The 14,394-nt window shown below is 45.4% G+C and overlaps 1 protein-coding gene across 1 annotated transcript in view; it reads right to left on the reverse strand.

Annotated features, from left to right (window-relative positions):
• Positions 1-4,946: 4,946 nt before the first annotated feature.
• The window catches only part of plekhg5b (pleckstrin homology domain containing, family G (with RhoGef domain) member 5b), a 62,055-nt gene continuing 52,607 nt past the window's right edge, over positions 4,947-14,394 (reverse strand). The window contains 13 exon segments of the mRNA XM_069710867.1: positions 4,947-5,038; positions 5,954-6,568; positions 6,570-6,947; positions 7,415-7,572; positions 7,721-7,836; positions 8,085-8,217; positions 8,448-8,567; positions 8,669-8,806; positions 9,441-9,590; positions 9,695-9,805; positions 10,131-10,331; positions 10,609-10,704; positions 12,581-12,751. Of these exon segments, the coding sequence (XP_069566968.1) occupies positions 5,029-5,038; positions 5,954-6,568; positions 6,570-6,947; positions 7,415-7,572; positions 7,721-7,836; positions 8,085-8,217; positions 8,448-8,567; positions 8,669-8,806; positions 9,441-9,590; positions 9,695-9,805; positions 10,131-10,331; positions 10,609-10,704; positions 12,581-12,751 (2,397 nt within the window). The 3' untranslated portion in view covers positions 4,947-5,028.

Raw genomic sequence — 14,394 nt, forward strand, 5'->3', positions numbered from 1 at the left:
AAGTCCAGGTATTAAACACAGAACACATTGTCAGATTAATTGTGCGATTGCGCTGTAAATATTAAATGTGCCTGACTTACATGTTAATCCCTCCGTCCCCCTCCACTGTTGCTCCCCTTTGAGAACGAGTTTCCATTTAATTTAGAAATGAGTGATTTTTGTATTTTCATGTTCTAGGCTGCTGCCCCTAAGAACACAATATTGTAATTACAGTAAGCTTCTTATACGCTGATACAATTATTGAGGTGAGCAGTTTATATTGTCGCGTGAAAGTGGGAACTTATGCTCTTCCAATTTAAAAAAAAAAACAACAACAACACAACTTTTACGAGGATCAGGAAATTTGATCCTCGAGCATATGCCGCGTCTTATGCGGGATGAATTCATGCCACCGGAGAGCAGCTGGCGATACATTTATCACCTTGCTACTGGGGGTGGAGGGGATGGGGGGTCGGGGGGGGGGGGGAGGGCATTTCATGAAGGCGTCCAAACAGACAAGCGATAGGAGGAAGTACTAAAATATGGACTTAAGTAAAAGTACCATTACCACAATGTCAAAATATACAATTACAAGTAAAAGTCCAGTATTAGTACAGTATTAACCCGAAGTATTGAAAGTAAAAGCTTTTGTTTTGCAGAAATATAGTCCCCGAGACTGATATATCATCATATATTTCATTATGAGATTGTTAGTAAAATGTTTATTTCTGAAATTATGCATTTGAATTGTTGCAGCTGCTGTTAGAGTTGAATTCAGTAATTCCCAATCATAGACTGTACGTTTTCTTTAAAAATGGACGTCGTCTGAAAAGTGAAGGCGAAGCAGAAGTCCTTCGAATTGCAATACCACTGAGGGCCACCAGGGGCTGGCTCCAAAAGTTCCTCGTGATTACCAGTAGCTTCAGAAAAAGTCTGTTAACGTGAGAGTGAAAGTTTATATCAATAAGACCAAAGTATAAACCATCTGTAGCTTTTATTTTACTTAACACCATCATGATGCTTATGTTGCGAGATCAACAGTCAAAACTATTAACACAAAGTTCAAGTTATTAAAAGGACTTTCGTAGCTCTCCGCCCGCCGAATGCTGTTTTCAGGGCGTCCGTGAGAAGCAGGAAAGAAAAAAAAAGGGGGGGAGGGACCAGATGTTCCTGAGCTCCATGTTGAAGGTCACAGCCACCCGTCTTGATGGCGTGGTTGTGATCGAGGGGGCAGATGTTCCCGGGGTTATCCATTCCATATGGCCGCCACTCGTCCGCGGGCCTTTTCACAGCACCGCGCTTGTAAACACCAACGCAGTTCGCTGTTCCCTTTCTTTTTTTTTCTCTTTCTTTTCCTGCCCCTGTAAAACATGTCCTAAATCCAATCACCTAGTCCCCTCTAAAGGGGATGATGTTGATGAATGGGAATGTGTAGTGGTAGTAGTGACCTATAAGCCCCTGCTGAGATTACAGGCAGGCGACCAGCCAACCGACCAGCCAGCCGGGCCGGCCGGGACACCGGGGGAACGGCGAGAGCTTAAAGAGGGATTGTTTGGATAGACAATGGTGTCTACCTGGTTTTAATCCCCGCTCAGAGAGAGTACAGGGGATTGGCAGCGTTTAATAAACGAAAGTGCTCCTATAATCAGGATTTGCCAAAGTGCCCCTTTGTGTTAATCGGACATTTTTTACAGCATGGTTTTTGACATCTGCCACAGCGAGTGGTGTTAACCCTCCGCTGCCCCATCTGCATGCACCCGGACCTCGTGCAGAGAAGCACGCATTTTGTATATGCACAGATTTTTTTTTTTTTTTTTTTTGCCTCTCGCGTTTTCTTCTTAATTTACCAATGTAGGTGCATTTTTTTCTATACCTGTAAATAATCCATACCACGCAGCCGGCCTGCGGCCGTCCGGAGGCCGCAGCGCGACCGCGGCGCAACCTCATTACTTACTTAGTCGAGGCTAATAGAGCGGGCATGTGTAATTACTTCAATGCTAAAATAGTAAGCTGCATTTTAATAATTAAAGTCCAGCGTATCAGCGGTAAAGCATAATAAAATTGTTTTAAAATGAGGGATTACAATGTTAAATCCCGATGGGCCAGATGTGAGGACGGGAGGGGCCGCCGCGTTCTGGGCACCAGATTAAACAGAAAATCCCACAGGACCACGCTGTCTTTTTCCCCCCCGCAGTTTAGGGGCTTGTGTGGCCTCAACATGCTGTAATCCTCCGATTAGCTGGTATAATCACCTGTAAATACACCTTGGCCATGATGTTAGCGCGGGGCCGTTGCTGCCCGAGATTTGATTCAGCTGAACTTTCCGGGAACCAGCGGCAGACGGTCGGCCCAGACGGACAGCTGTGCTCGATATGTGATCCAACCGAGTTCCCAGAAAGAACAGATGAATGTTCCCTGGCTCCAAATAACCCGAAATAATTCAACACCGAGCGCTCCGAAACGTCACTGTGGTGACACCGTACCTCTACTGCCCCATTTAAAGGTCCCATATCGTCACGTTTCTGGTGCTTTATTATATTTATTTACAGTCCTGACATCCTCGTGAAGAAAGGTTTTTTTTGTTGTTGTGCTTTTCAGTGTTAAAAACAATTTCAATACCGTTTTACACCACCTCTCTAAAGCCACTAGGTGGAGCTCTTCTGAGAACAAGCTGTTTTTAGTGGGTGTTCCTCGGGCTCATTAATATTATTGAGCAACAACTCTGATTGGCTAACCATTTTCTGACCAGGCAAATCGCAGGTGACGGACTGTGGCTCCCTAAACTTGCCGCCAAACATGACTTTATCGGCAGAGAAGTAATGTCAAACTCATTTTCATGACATTTTGAGCAACACACGATACTATTTTTTTTTTTTTTTTACATTTTACATGCTTTTTTTTACTACAGCATGTCGTCCGAAATATGATAGGAAAGTAATACTCTAGCAAGTTGTCTAAAATATGGGGGGGGAAAGGTCGTACTATAGCATGTCGTCCAAAAAGTGATTAAAAACAAATATCATACTGTAGCATGTCTCCTGAAATATTAGGATTTAACATTATTTTTATATTGTGTAACTGTTGTTTTTACTTAAAGATGTGACTACTTCTCCCACTACTGCTCAGCTGATCTGACCCAAAGCAACGGGTTCGTCATGCCGTAAAAAAAAAAAAAGACGACTCAACAAACTGCTGCCTCACGAGGTCACGACCCCTGTGGTGTAAACCGCCTTCCCAAACGTTCATTCGCCGCCCGCTGTCTGCATTAACGACACAAGAGACGAGAGCCTCGCGACCAGTTCGAGTTGTTTTTTTTAATGTGATGCCATGTAGGTTTCAGCCTCTCACTTCAAATCACTCCATTACACTGGATTAAAACCATTAACAGAGGGATTGTAAAGTATTTTAGCTTTTTTTTTTTTTATATTATTTCGTAAGACACTTTAAAGTCATTCCTGAAAGAGGAAAACACATGATTTTGGTTCATAGCACATTAATGCCTGGCAAGAAAAAAAAAAAAAAAAAAAAATTATTAAGACTACATTGACAAAAAAAAAAAAAAAAAAAATTACAAATCATGACGGCGAACAATATAAACAATATCTTATATATATAAAACATAGCAGGCATAATAAATATTACACATAAACAAAAAAAAAAACCTAAAAGTAAACAGTTAACCTATTTGGTTTGGGCGATATTTGGAGTTAATAATCACTGATCTGACAAGTTTGATTTGTTTAAATCTCCTGGAGAAAGATGTTCAACTAAAGCTCTGCAGACTCACTCGGTACTGAAATATCCACCTCAAACCTCCTCTTCAACCTCCATCGTAAAGAAACACAGGCGAGTGTCCACTTCTTCCTTTTCGCTCCACTTCTCGTCTGTGCACTTGTTCGTGTGGTTTTGAATATATTTATGCTTCAAGCCATAATATATTTATATATAGTGCAGGAAATTCCACAAAACAGCTTTAGTCACCCATATTCAGTCATTTTTGTTGTTGTTGTTGTTTGTTTTCGAAGGAAACATCTTATTAGTTCCAACATACCGATCGGAGAAGATAAACGGTAAAAGGAAGGAAGTCCGTGTGTGGTGGCGAGAGCAGTTGTTCCATTCGGCTGCGTTGGACCGCTTTTGTTGTTGTTGTTGTTGTTGTTGTCTTTGGGTGTGTTAGCGCATTCACAGGAGACGGGGGATCAGTTTTGGTTCAGTCAGGAATCGAGGCGTCATTCGAACGCAGACGTACACACACACACACACACACACACACACACACACACACACACACACACACACACACACACACACACACATTTGTACACGAGCAAACACAAACAACAAAATTCCTTGTGTGACTGTAAATGTAAATTCACTCTTTTAGTGATTCTTCTACTTAACAAAGAAAGCTGTGCAATTTTCAGTTTTATTCTTTTGTTGAAGCAAACCAGGAGTAGTACAAGTATCAGGAGGTCGTCCCAGGTGCTATGTTTTTTGTTTTTGTTTTTTTTTTGTTGTTGTTGTTGTTAATTTAGCCACGTGTAAGAGAGCCTTTTCAAGATTTTGGGCTCTTTTCGACCCGGGAGAAGAAAGAGGGGCTGGATTAAGCTCCGCCTCCTCTCCGGTGTAGAGTGCAGGGATGAGGTTTTAAGGCCTCCGCCTGGATGCGTCCCCCCCAACCTCCTCCTCCTCCTCCTCCTCCTCCTCCTCAGTCCATCTTAAGGTCCCAGCCCCCATAATGCTACTTCTGTTGCAAAAGTGCAAGCAGTCAACGTCTCTCTGCCTCTCCCTTCAGTTCGAAGAAATTCGGAAACCAATGGAACGGCAGACATTTTTTTTTTTTATAATTGTTATTGTTCACATTGTAAAAAAAAAAAATTGGTACGGTCACTGTCCCAAAAAAAAAAAAAAAAAAAAAAAAAAAAGCAACAGGAAGAAAGAGGGCAGGAAGAGCGAGAGTGCATTTGTGTCTCAAGAATTTCAGTCCGTCCTCACGAAACAAGTGTCGTTCCTTGTAATGTCCGACTGGTCCGCTGTTTGGAAGAGCGGTTATACTTCCCTGGGGGGAAAAAAAAAAAGACAAAAACAAATATTAACACACACATTCATTATTTTTTAGTAAAAAAGATTCTACATATAAAAAAGATTCTACATGTACAACCAAATTTAATTTTGAATTTAGCTTAAAAAAAAAAAGAAAAAAGAAAAGAACTTGGCACAAAGATTGGAAACATCACCAACAAACATGTTGCATTACATTTCATTTAGCTGGCGCTTTTATCCAAAGTACTTATTTTTTTAGGGTTCAGTGTCTTGCTGAGGGACGCTGAGGCACGTGGACAGGAGGACCAACCTCCCGACGAGTGTGCAACCCACTCTACCGACTGAGCCGCAGCCTCCCCTACGATGTTAAATCGTATTTGCGCAAAGTTGTAGTGTTACGGAGGATTTTTTTTGTGTTTTTTTTTTTGTGTGTGTCCAGGTCTGAAGGCTAGCTGTTTCTACTTCTTTCCAGTCTTTATGCTAAGCTACCTAGCTGCTGGCTGTAGCTTCATATGTAGCCCACAGAAATGAGAGCGGTATTGATCTCATCCACTGTATCTGTTGGCGGCGGCAGCAACAACAACAACAACAACAACAACAACAACAACAACAACAACAACGATTGCCTTCTCAAAATGCCCAAACTGTTCCTTTAAATGTAGTGAAAGTGTTCGAGGTAGGTAGGGGTAGGTAGTTACCGAGGGGACATTTTTTCGCTTCAGCAGCATTTATAGATACAGGAAAGCAATAAAATAACAGTAAAAAAAACTATTAAATATAAAAATGCACAGTATATACAGTACAGTGTATATATATATATATTTTAATTTTTTTTTTTTTTTTAAACAAACAAGAAACAGACAACAGTGTTATTGTTGTGTGAACACAGACAACAGTGTTATTGTTGTGTTATTGTTGTGTGAAGACTTACGATGCCGTCAGCGTGGAGTTGAGGACCAGAGTGGTGCGTATCCTGTACAGCTGAGCGAGCGTCAGCTTCTTGTGCTGCTGGGCCGGAGATTTCCTCTTCTTGGGCGACGAATCGTCCGTCGCCACCGACTCGCTTTCCTTCTCCGAGCAGGCGGGCGGAGCCGTTTCCCCGTCCGAGCTGTTGCCGAGGGACTCGTGGCCCGCGCCGGGTCCGACGGGCGCTCCGGCCCGGACCTCGGCTCGTCTGAGGGAGGCGGAGAGTTTGTCGGCGGGCAGGCTCGCGCTCAGGCAGTCGTCGGGCTGCTCCGGGTCGCCGGAGTTGCGGCCCAGCTCCGACAGGCTCCTGCTGTGCGCCAGCGAGCGCGTGTCCACGTCCGCGCGCTGCGATTGGTCCTGCTCCTCGGTGCTGAGCGAGTGCGTGTGGGAGACGGGCGTGTCGCCGTGGAAACGCTGCAGGAGGTTGTCCTCGGAGCGCGACAAGGTCAGAGAGGACAACTTCTGCAGGCAGTGCAGTCGCGACGACTGAACGTGAGGCCGCCGGCGGGGTTTGGAAGACTGGACGACCGACAGTTGGGACCCCAGCGAGGCGTCCTCTTCCTCCTCCTCCTCCTCCTCCTTCCTCGGCATCCTCCTGACCCTCCGTGTCGCCCTCTTCCTCCTCTCCTTCAGTTTGGCCGGGCGGCGGCTGCAGTTCTCTGAGGAGGGATTCGGGGGAGAGGGTACCGTAGGCGCTGTCCATGGAGCGGGAGCGGCACTGGGGGTCCAGCTCCTCGCCGTCTGGCTCCGCCCCCTGACCGTGCTCAGCGTAAACACCGGCGTGGACTCTGTGGGGGGTCGTAGACCGCTGGACCTCAGAGCTTTCGGACAGGGGAGCCACCTCGGAGTTTGTATTCGGGTTTCCCTCGAGGTTCATGTTGGAGGCCGGAGGTTCTTGGTGTTCGCCGGGCTCGTCGACGTCCATCACCGACAGGGTCTCGGTGGAGCCGTCTGATTGGCTGAAAGAGGAAGACGGTTTTGACGGTTGAGACTTGAACAACAACTTGAAACTCTAAAGAAAGTCGGCTGCTGAAATGGAGCTACGATGATGCATCATCTTAAAGGACTAGTTCAACGTTTGAAGTAAGTAAGTAGCATAAAGGCTGGAAATCAAATCAAAGTGCAAGAAATATAAAGAAGTACATTTTTCTATGAATTAAACAAACAAAGTGTTAAACAGTGAGTGTGTGTTCAGCTTCAGGACAGACCAGCCTTTACGTTAAGCTCAGCTGCTACTTCACATTTAAAAGAACAAACTGAGCAGAGTCTATTTTTTTAATCCAACTCTCGGCAAGAATCTGTAGATTTCAGGATTTTTTTTGTTTTTTTTTTTTTTTGTTATCTTGGTAAGAAATTAATTTGAATCAGGTCTAAACTTTGTCGAAGAAAATAATAAAAGCGCAGAAGGAGTTGTAGCCGGTGGTACCTGGAGTTCTGCTGGTCCTTGTGCCTCAGACATGGGGAACTGGTGGTGGAGTTGCTGCTCTCGTCTTCCTCCTCCTCCTGTACCTCGGGGTCCGTGCATCTCTTCAGACTGCTCTGCTGCCGGAGGAACTCCTCGGTGCGAAGCCTCTGCAGCTGGTTCTGAAAATCCATCATTTCAGCCACGTTAGGGGGTGTAAACATTTTGTCTACATTTTGTTTAACAAAAAAAACAAAAAAAACAAAAAAAACGATCTCCCATTTGGATGCTGTGAGAGCTTTTAATGCGAGAGGAAGTGGCTCTCCAAACCTGGACGTTGCAGATTGCGTCGATCCAGCTTCGCCCCTGGGTGGCGCTGTTGGCTTGGAAGGTGTAGGCTGCCACTGCACTCTTGAACTCGTTGAGGTAGATGAGGATGAACGAGCCTACAGACGCCACGAAAAAAAAAATCAAATCAAATCAGCTGTACAGTCAATAATCTCTCTTAAACTGAAATTGCTCATTTTGAAAGAACAGATTTACTTGTTTTTAATCTTTTTTCAAATGTGAGAATTTCCTTCCCTTCAGGCCAAATAGGACATTTTAAATACACAACATTCATCATCATTTTTACCATTTTATAAAGTAAAAAAAAAGAAGATATGGTGTTAATATGAAACTTCTGAGCGCTCACCGGGGTCTTTGAGCTCCTTGCAGACGACGTTGTGAACGAGGAGAGGCTGCCGGATGACTTTGACTTTCTCCACTCTTTTCACCGGCTTGGTAATTAGCAGCAGGTCAGTGAACAGGAAACAGTAGACCTCCATCTGTGTGTGGGTGGTGCGTGTGTGGGGGAGGCGGGGGGTGGGAGACAAACTCAGGTCAGACGCATAATGTTTTACAGGTAGACCGTTTTATGGTGAAATGTGAGGCGACTGCAGGGGCGAACGTGAGAAACCAGGTGTGACTTTGTGAGTTGAGTTTAAAGATAAGAGTGGGGGAGTGTGGGGGGGGGGGGAGGGAGGGTGGGCGGGGGGGGGGGGGGGTCACGTCTTACCCGACTGTCTTTGCCCTCTTTCATCCTCAGCGCTCCCTCCAGATGCAGCTGTCGGGTCTCCTCCGGCGAGACTCCCCTCATCGGAGCCATCAGGTCGAATCGGTTGTACTCCTTGAGGATCTGAAGGAGAAGAAGAAGAAGAAGAAGAAAAAAAAGCGTGAAGCTTAACCTTCCTTGAAGTCGTGATTTCTGGAGAAGCTCCATAAATCGTCTCCCCTCACCTTCTCCACCTCCTCGCTGCTGCCCTCCACGGCCTCGTAGGAGTCGACGCGGGCGGAGATGGTGGCGAGCTTCTGCCGATCCTGCCGCTGCCGCATCTGGGAATCCACGCCGTTGATGAAGCCCTCGACCGTGGCCACCTTCAGGAGCAACGACACGTATTAACCATCACGATTCCCCGGGAGAAAAAAAAAAAAAGAAGTTCCTCCCGGTGACGAGATTTCTAAGAACATTGAAGTTATTCACAAAGCATCGTAGCCCTTAAGAGAGCTCCTGAGGTGGAAAACTGTTAGGAGCAGAAAGGAGGACTTTTAAGAGGCTAAAAAAATTATTATTATTTTTTTTTTTTTAAATGGGGAAGTACGAGGTAAGAGAAAGCGTTCAACGACACAACTAACGCCTGAAATCAAACAGATTTTCGGGAGACGGGGGTGGGGGGGAAAGACGAGTGTCACGAGAAAAACGTGATTTCACAGCCTCGTATTGGAAACGCAGTTCATTTTATTTCCTCTGGAGGTCGCTGTCCGCTCCGTGGCCCTGAATCTCACCAAAAGTACAATTTTTTTTTTTTTTTTTTTGGATCAACCAATCACATCTTTTAAAAGTAGCAACGGGGTCGACCACACTCCCTCACTGAGATTATAAACGTTCAGGCCGAGTGAGGATCTCTCGGAGGATTGTTTGTGTTCGTGAAGACGAGAGCGGGGAAACGTCGGCGGCATCAAACGCTGCCGAAGCAACGTTTGTAGTTTTTCCTTCCCTGCACCCTCTCACCATGCTGTTGACGGCGTCGCGGGCCGACGGCTCGTCCGTCTTCTTCAGGACGCTCTTCAGCAGCAGCGGGTACTTGGTCAGTCGCTGGTGAGGCTTCGCCAGCATGTCGGCCAGCTTCAGGCGGTTGCACTGCTTGTGGGCCTCGGCCCACTGGAGGCGGACAAAAACAGGAAGTCAAGCACCGGGCGCGAGAAGGAAAGCCGAGGGCGAGCGTGTGTCGCCGTAGATGTGTGCGTGTGCGTGTTAGGACTGACCGTGACGTAGGTCTTGAAGAGCTCGTTGTCCCTGAGAAGCGTGCGCATGTACTCCATGCAGCCCTCCTCCTCCATGCAGTAACGGATGTACGGCTGGAACCTGGAGCCAAACTGAACACACACACACACAGACAGGAGATATTTACTACATATTTAAACGAAGGTAAAAGGTGCCATTTCAGGGGCAATCCAGGGGCTCCACATTACTGCATGTCAAAGTCAGTGATTCAAAATAAAGTACACTAATGAACCAGCTTGTTAAATTACTAAGTCAATTTTACCTGCTAATTTTGTTTAAAAAAAGGCAGAAATGAATTCTTTTTTTTTTTTTTGCAGTTATGTCTGGGGCTGCAGTACAGATTCACGGACTCTTAATAACCCTCTCCTGTTGCGTCGGCAGAATCGGAATATTCCGTTTTATTTTTCCACAACTGACCGTCGTGAAGCCGTGGTGGAGGTCGGTGGGGTCGAGCAGCGCCCGGGCCTGCCTGGCCTTCTCCAGGACCGGCACCATGACCTGGTTCCACAGGGAGGTGTGGAGGCGGACGATGTCCTGGATGTTACTGAACAGCTTGGCGGGCTCCACCTCCATCAGCAGGCCGCTCTCCTGCAGGTTCAGCAGCCCGCAGAGGAACAACTGGAAGGGGGAGAGAGAGGGGGGTGGGGACGGGGACGGGGGACGGGGGACGGAGGGGGTCAACGTAAAACCTTTGAGTGCTAAAGCCCAAAAGGTTATCACACTTGACAGTTTAAACACAGACCAGCTTAGTGGATGCTGATAAAGGCTGTCCTCTATTTGAAAGAAGCTCATTATGTGTCTCATCGCCCGCATGCACAGAAGCCTGTTGCAGCGGCGTTTGATCTTTTACGTGCTCCCGTCAGCTGACCGCAGAGAAGCTCTCTTTTTCACTTACATCAGTGATGACGCGGAGTTTCTTTATGTAGGTGGCCTCGGTGTGCAGCAGCTCCCATATCGCCTCCTGCTGGTGGAACTGTCGCCTTGTCAAAGTCTGCACGAAACACACGCAGGGAGACACTTTATTAACGGATATAAAACAACAAACGGAGAAATCAAGTCTTTCGTTAATGCGTTTTTTTTTTTTGGTTTGTTTTGTTTTTCATAACTCACTCCTGTTTAGAGGTTTGGAGCATAAAGAGTACGTCAAACAATTTAAGAATCAAACTCAGAAAAGCACTTGAGTGAGTTTCAATGAAGCTCTCCTTCAATGTTTTTCACCAGGAAGTTTTTTTTTTTTTTTTTTTTTTAAATCATAAAACATACAGTGACAGAAGAAATCTGTCAAAAGGTCAAAACTGAGAGCTGCGTATTAAAGAAAGAGTGTATTTAAACACCAGCAGAATTATATGTGAAAGTATGCAAAAGAGCTGCCCGCCTTTAACATCCAGGTTCCTACGCAAACACATACGTCGCCATAAAACTGTAATTACAAAATCTAACGATAGAATATTTTAAGTATACTTTGCCAAAAAGTAAGCAACTCAGATAAGATATGGTGTCCCGACGCTACATATTGAGACTTAAAGTTAGAGACGGGTGAACGAAGGAAACAAATTTTACATATTCATAATTGTACTTATTATTATTTAATGTCTTGATTTGGGACAACTAAAAAAAGTTTGTGTTTTTTTTTTAAATTATATTTAAATTGTAACATTAATCAAACACCTACTTGATGATATATTTGCTTACTTCAAATTGACCTGTGATAGATGCATAACTACAGATTTTTATTTATATTAGTACATTATCATCAGTGTATATCTATGGACTTTTCCTGGAACATTATATGGAGGCCACTCCACAGTGATATCAATCAGTCCGGTCACATGTCAGAGCGGCGGATCATTTTTGTTGATTTGTTTATGGCTGTTCATATAACGCCGTAAGCAACAGGTCATAAAGAATAAACCTGCTGACAGCCTTCCGACATTTTTCCCGGTAACTCCCCTCCACCCACGGTTACCGGAGAAAACCGGGGAAACTCTCATCAGCAGAATCAGCGCGAGGCGTCACGCAACCGACTAACCGCCGGGGGTGAACGCACAGTAAAGCCGCTGAGCAATGAGCCGATCGGTCGTGGACACGGCGACAGGCGGGAGCCGGCGACGGCGCGCGGTGGCTGCTATCGTTTCCATTGGAATTTATTACGGGCATTATTGTGGGAAAAAGCAGGCATCGGGGCGAGAGTGACGGAGATGAACGATAAGGAAGTAAGAGCTGGGCGCGCAACAGGAAGCGGGATGTGGGCAGGCGCGTAGGAAAGTACACGACGGAGAGCGGTCCGTGAATATGAACACCGATGAGGGACTGAAAAAGTGGAAGGATCCCAACCATTTCCAAAAAAATGACATAGCGGCTTCTGGCTGCAGAAAATCCGCTAAAAATAATGAATGTTTTAAGGTTGAGTTTCGCGTCGGCCACCTTAAAGCCTTTATTATCTTTTAGTTATAAAAGTTTAAAATGAGTTGTACATTTATTTTGTCAAAATGAACAATTAGAGGTAAAAAATATATATATATATTTTTTAAAAAAAAAGTGTTTGTACAAATAAACAAGAATTCAATGTGCTACTGTCTAAATAAAAACATTAAAAAAAAATTAAAAAAAAGAAGAAGGTTGTATTAAAAATAGAAGTATAAAAACACTAATTAAAAATATAGTTCCTGAATTTTTTTAAATGTTTCTTCTGGAGCTCATTGGATGTTTAATTCATCCAATAAGAGTCCAGTATTGAAAGAAAGAAACGGACTACTGAAGTTAAATGCATATATTTTTTTTAAAATTCCCTCCAATTTTAATTTACATTTTTTTTTTTTTACTTTACACCAGAAGTCCCTATTGACTGCAGGCGTGTCCGCCGTTACCTCCGAGTTGTCCGGTAGCGTCTGCCAGCTGTCCTCCAGGGCCAGGTTGGTCTCCTCCTCGTCCCCCTCCCAGGAGTCCTGGTGGAAGGAGAGCTGCTGCGGCACCTTGGGCAGCCCGAACGCCGAGTAGGTGTGGAGTTTGCTCTGGAGCTGCTCCAGACGATCCACCTCCTGCGGAAACACGCGAGGGAGGACAGTTTCGGCCTAATTAGTTTGAACGAGCTGTTGATGCAAAAAGTAAAACTGTCTTGTTTCTTTGCGGCCGTTTATTGTTACATTCAAACTGTATGTAAAAAAAAAAAAAGGGGGTGAGTCTGGGTATTATTAGCATACAAATCCTGTTACTGGCGCCTTAATTCTTAAATCCAACAGTAGTTTCTATTCAGGTCTTTGTTCGAGCTGGCAGGCCTTACGTGGTTATTAAAATGAGCTCGGTGCATTGAGACCCCGGTAACAATAGAGGACGGGGTGGAGGGGTGGGGGGGGGGCGAGCTACAGCACACAGGAGCAGCAGTTTGAGACCCTTTACAAAAAAAAAACAAATTGAGTTTCACTAATGTTAAGAAAATTGTAGATCAGATTTTAGCAGGGAATTTGATCGGATGTTGGGACGACTTGCCCCCAAATTTTGACTGACATTTGTTTAACCCTGCGATGAGGAGGGTGCCAGAGGTCCCGGTCCCGGTCCCGGTGCAGGATCTCTGGCCCCGAGGAGGTTAAGGGGGAACAAACAAGTTGAATAGAGATGAGCCCGCTTACTGACAGGTGACTGACAGATACTGTCTCCGTGTGACATCTGCTACTGTGCAGTGACCTGAGTGGGGTGGGGGAGGGGGAGGAAGAGAGGGGGGAGGTCTGGGGGAGACACGCAACGGGAAGCGTGTGCGCGAGTGGGCGTGTGCCGGTACTTCATGACAATCAAAAGCCGTTTCTTATTGTTGCAAACCTCTTGACACACAAGTTAAAGGGAAGGTTTGACATTTTAGCTTTAATTAGTGAGCTCTGGAGTTCCAGTTCGAGGTCTTCAAGTCGGTAAACTGGATATAAAAGTGTTTCGTAGCTTCCAGGTCTGAAAAATTGAGGCCGAAGGTGCGATACCACCGAGCGCCACTAGAGGTCGGCTCCAAAAAGCCTCCGGCTCCACAGACTCCCATTCAACTCGTCTCGTCAAATTCTCAGCAGATAAAATTTTTTGCTGGCGTTATCTCGGGTGTTCTTCGCTGAAGTCGATCTTTCGTATTAGTTTTCTGGAGGTTCATCTGAAAATAACCACGTCATTAATGAGAAAATAAGCTTCAAGAAGAGCTGTTTTTTTGGGGGGGGGCGTGCCTGTTTGATTGACAGGGCTTGTGGTGCAGTCAGGTTACGGCTATCGGTGGTCGGGACGTAGTACCGCCGGGTTTCCAATCAGGTCGAGTCAGATCCACCAGCTAGCTCCGCCCCCCGCCCCCCAGCTCGTTCAAATATGGTCACTTCCTGCTCCGAACTGGCAAAGATGGCGCCGGACAAAATCCGAACTCGACTTCATAACGGCCGTTCAACAAACCGGCGGACGACGTCACCGCTGGTTACCGCTTGCTTTATGCCAACCCCAGTTAGCCGACTGTTTGCAGACGACCTCATCACCTTGTCTGCCCGAAAGAACTGAATAGTAGCGTGTTTTTTTTAATGTTTTTTTTTTTTTTTTTTAAATTTAAGAAGTAAAACTTTTCCTTTTAACTTGTTTCTGAGCAAATTGAGTTTTTAAAAATCCAGAAAAAAAACTGCGGGAGCAGAGATAAAGGCTTTTCCTCCACTTTACTCACTTCCAGAGC

Source organism: Brachyistius frenatus, unplaced genomic scaffold (assembly GCF_029030835.1).
Source record: "Brachyistius frenatus isolate BFR_SWC_R1_liver_20210118 unplaced genomic scaffold, ASM2903083v1 Contig_95, whole genome shotgun sequence".
Taxonomy (NCBI): domain Eukaryota; kingdom Metazoa; phylum Chordata; class Actinopteri; family Embiotocidae; genus Brachyistius; species Brachyistius frenatus.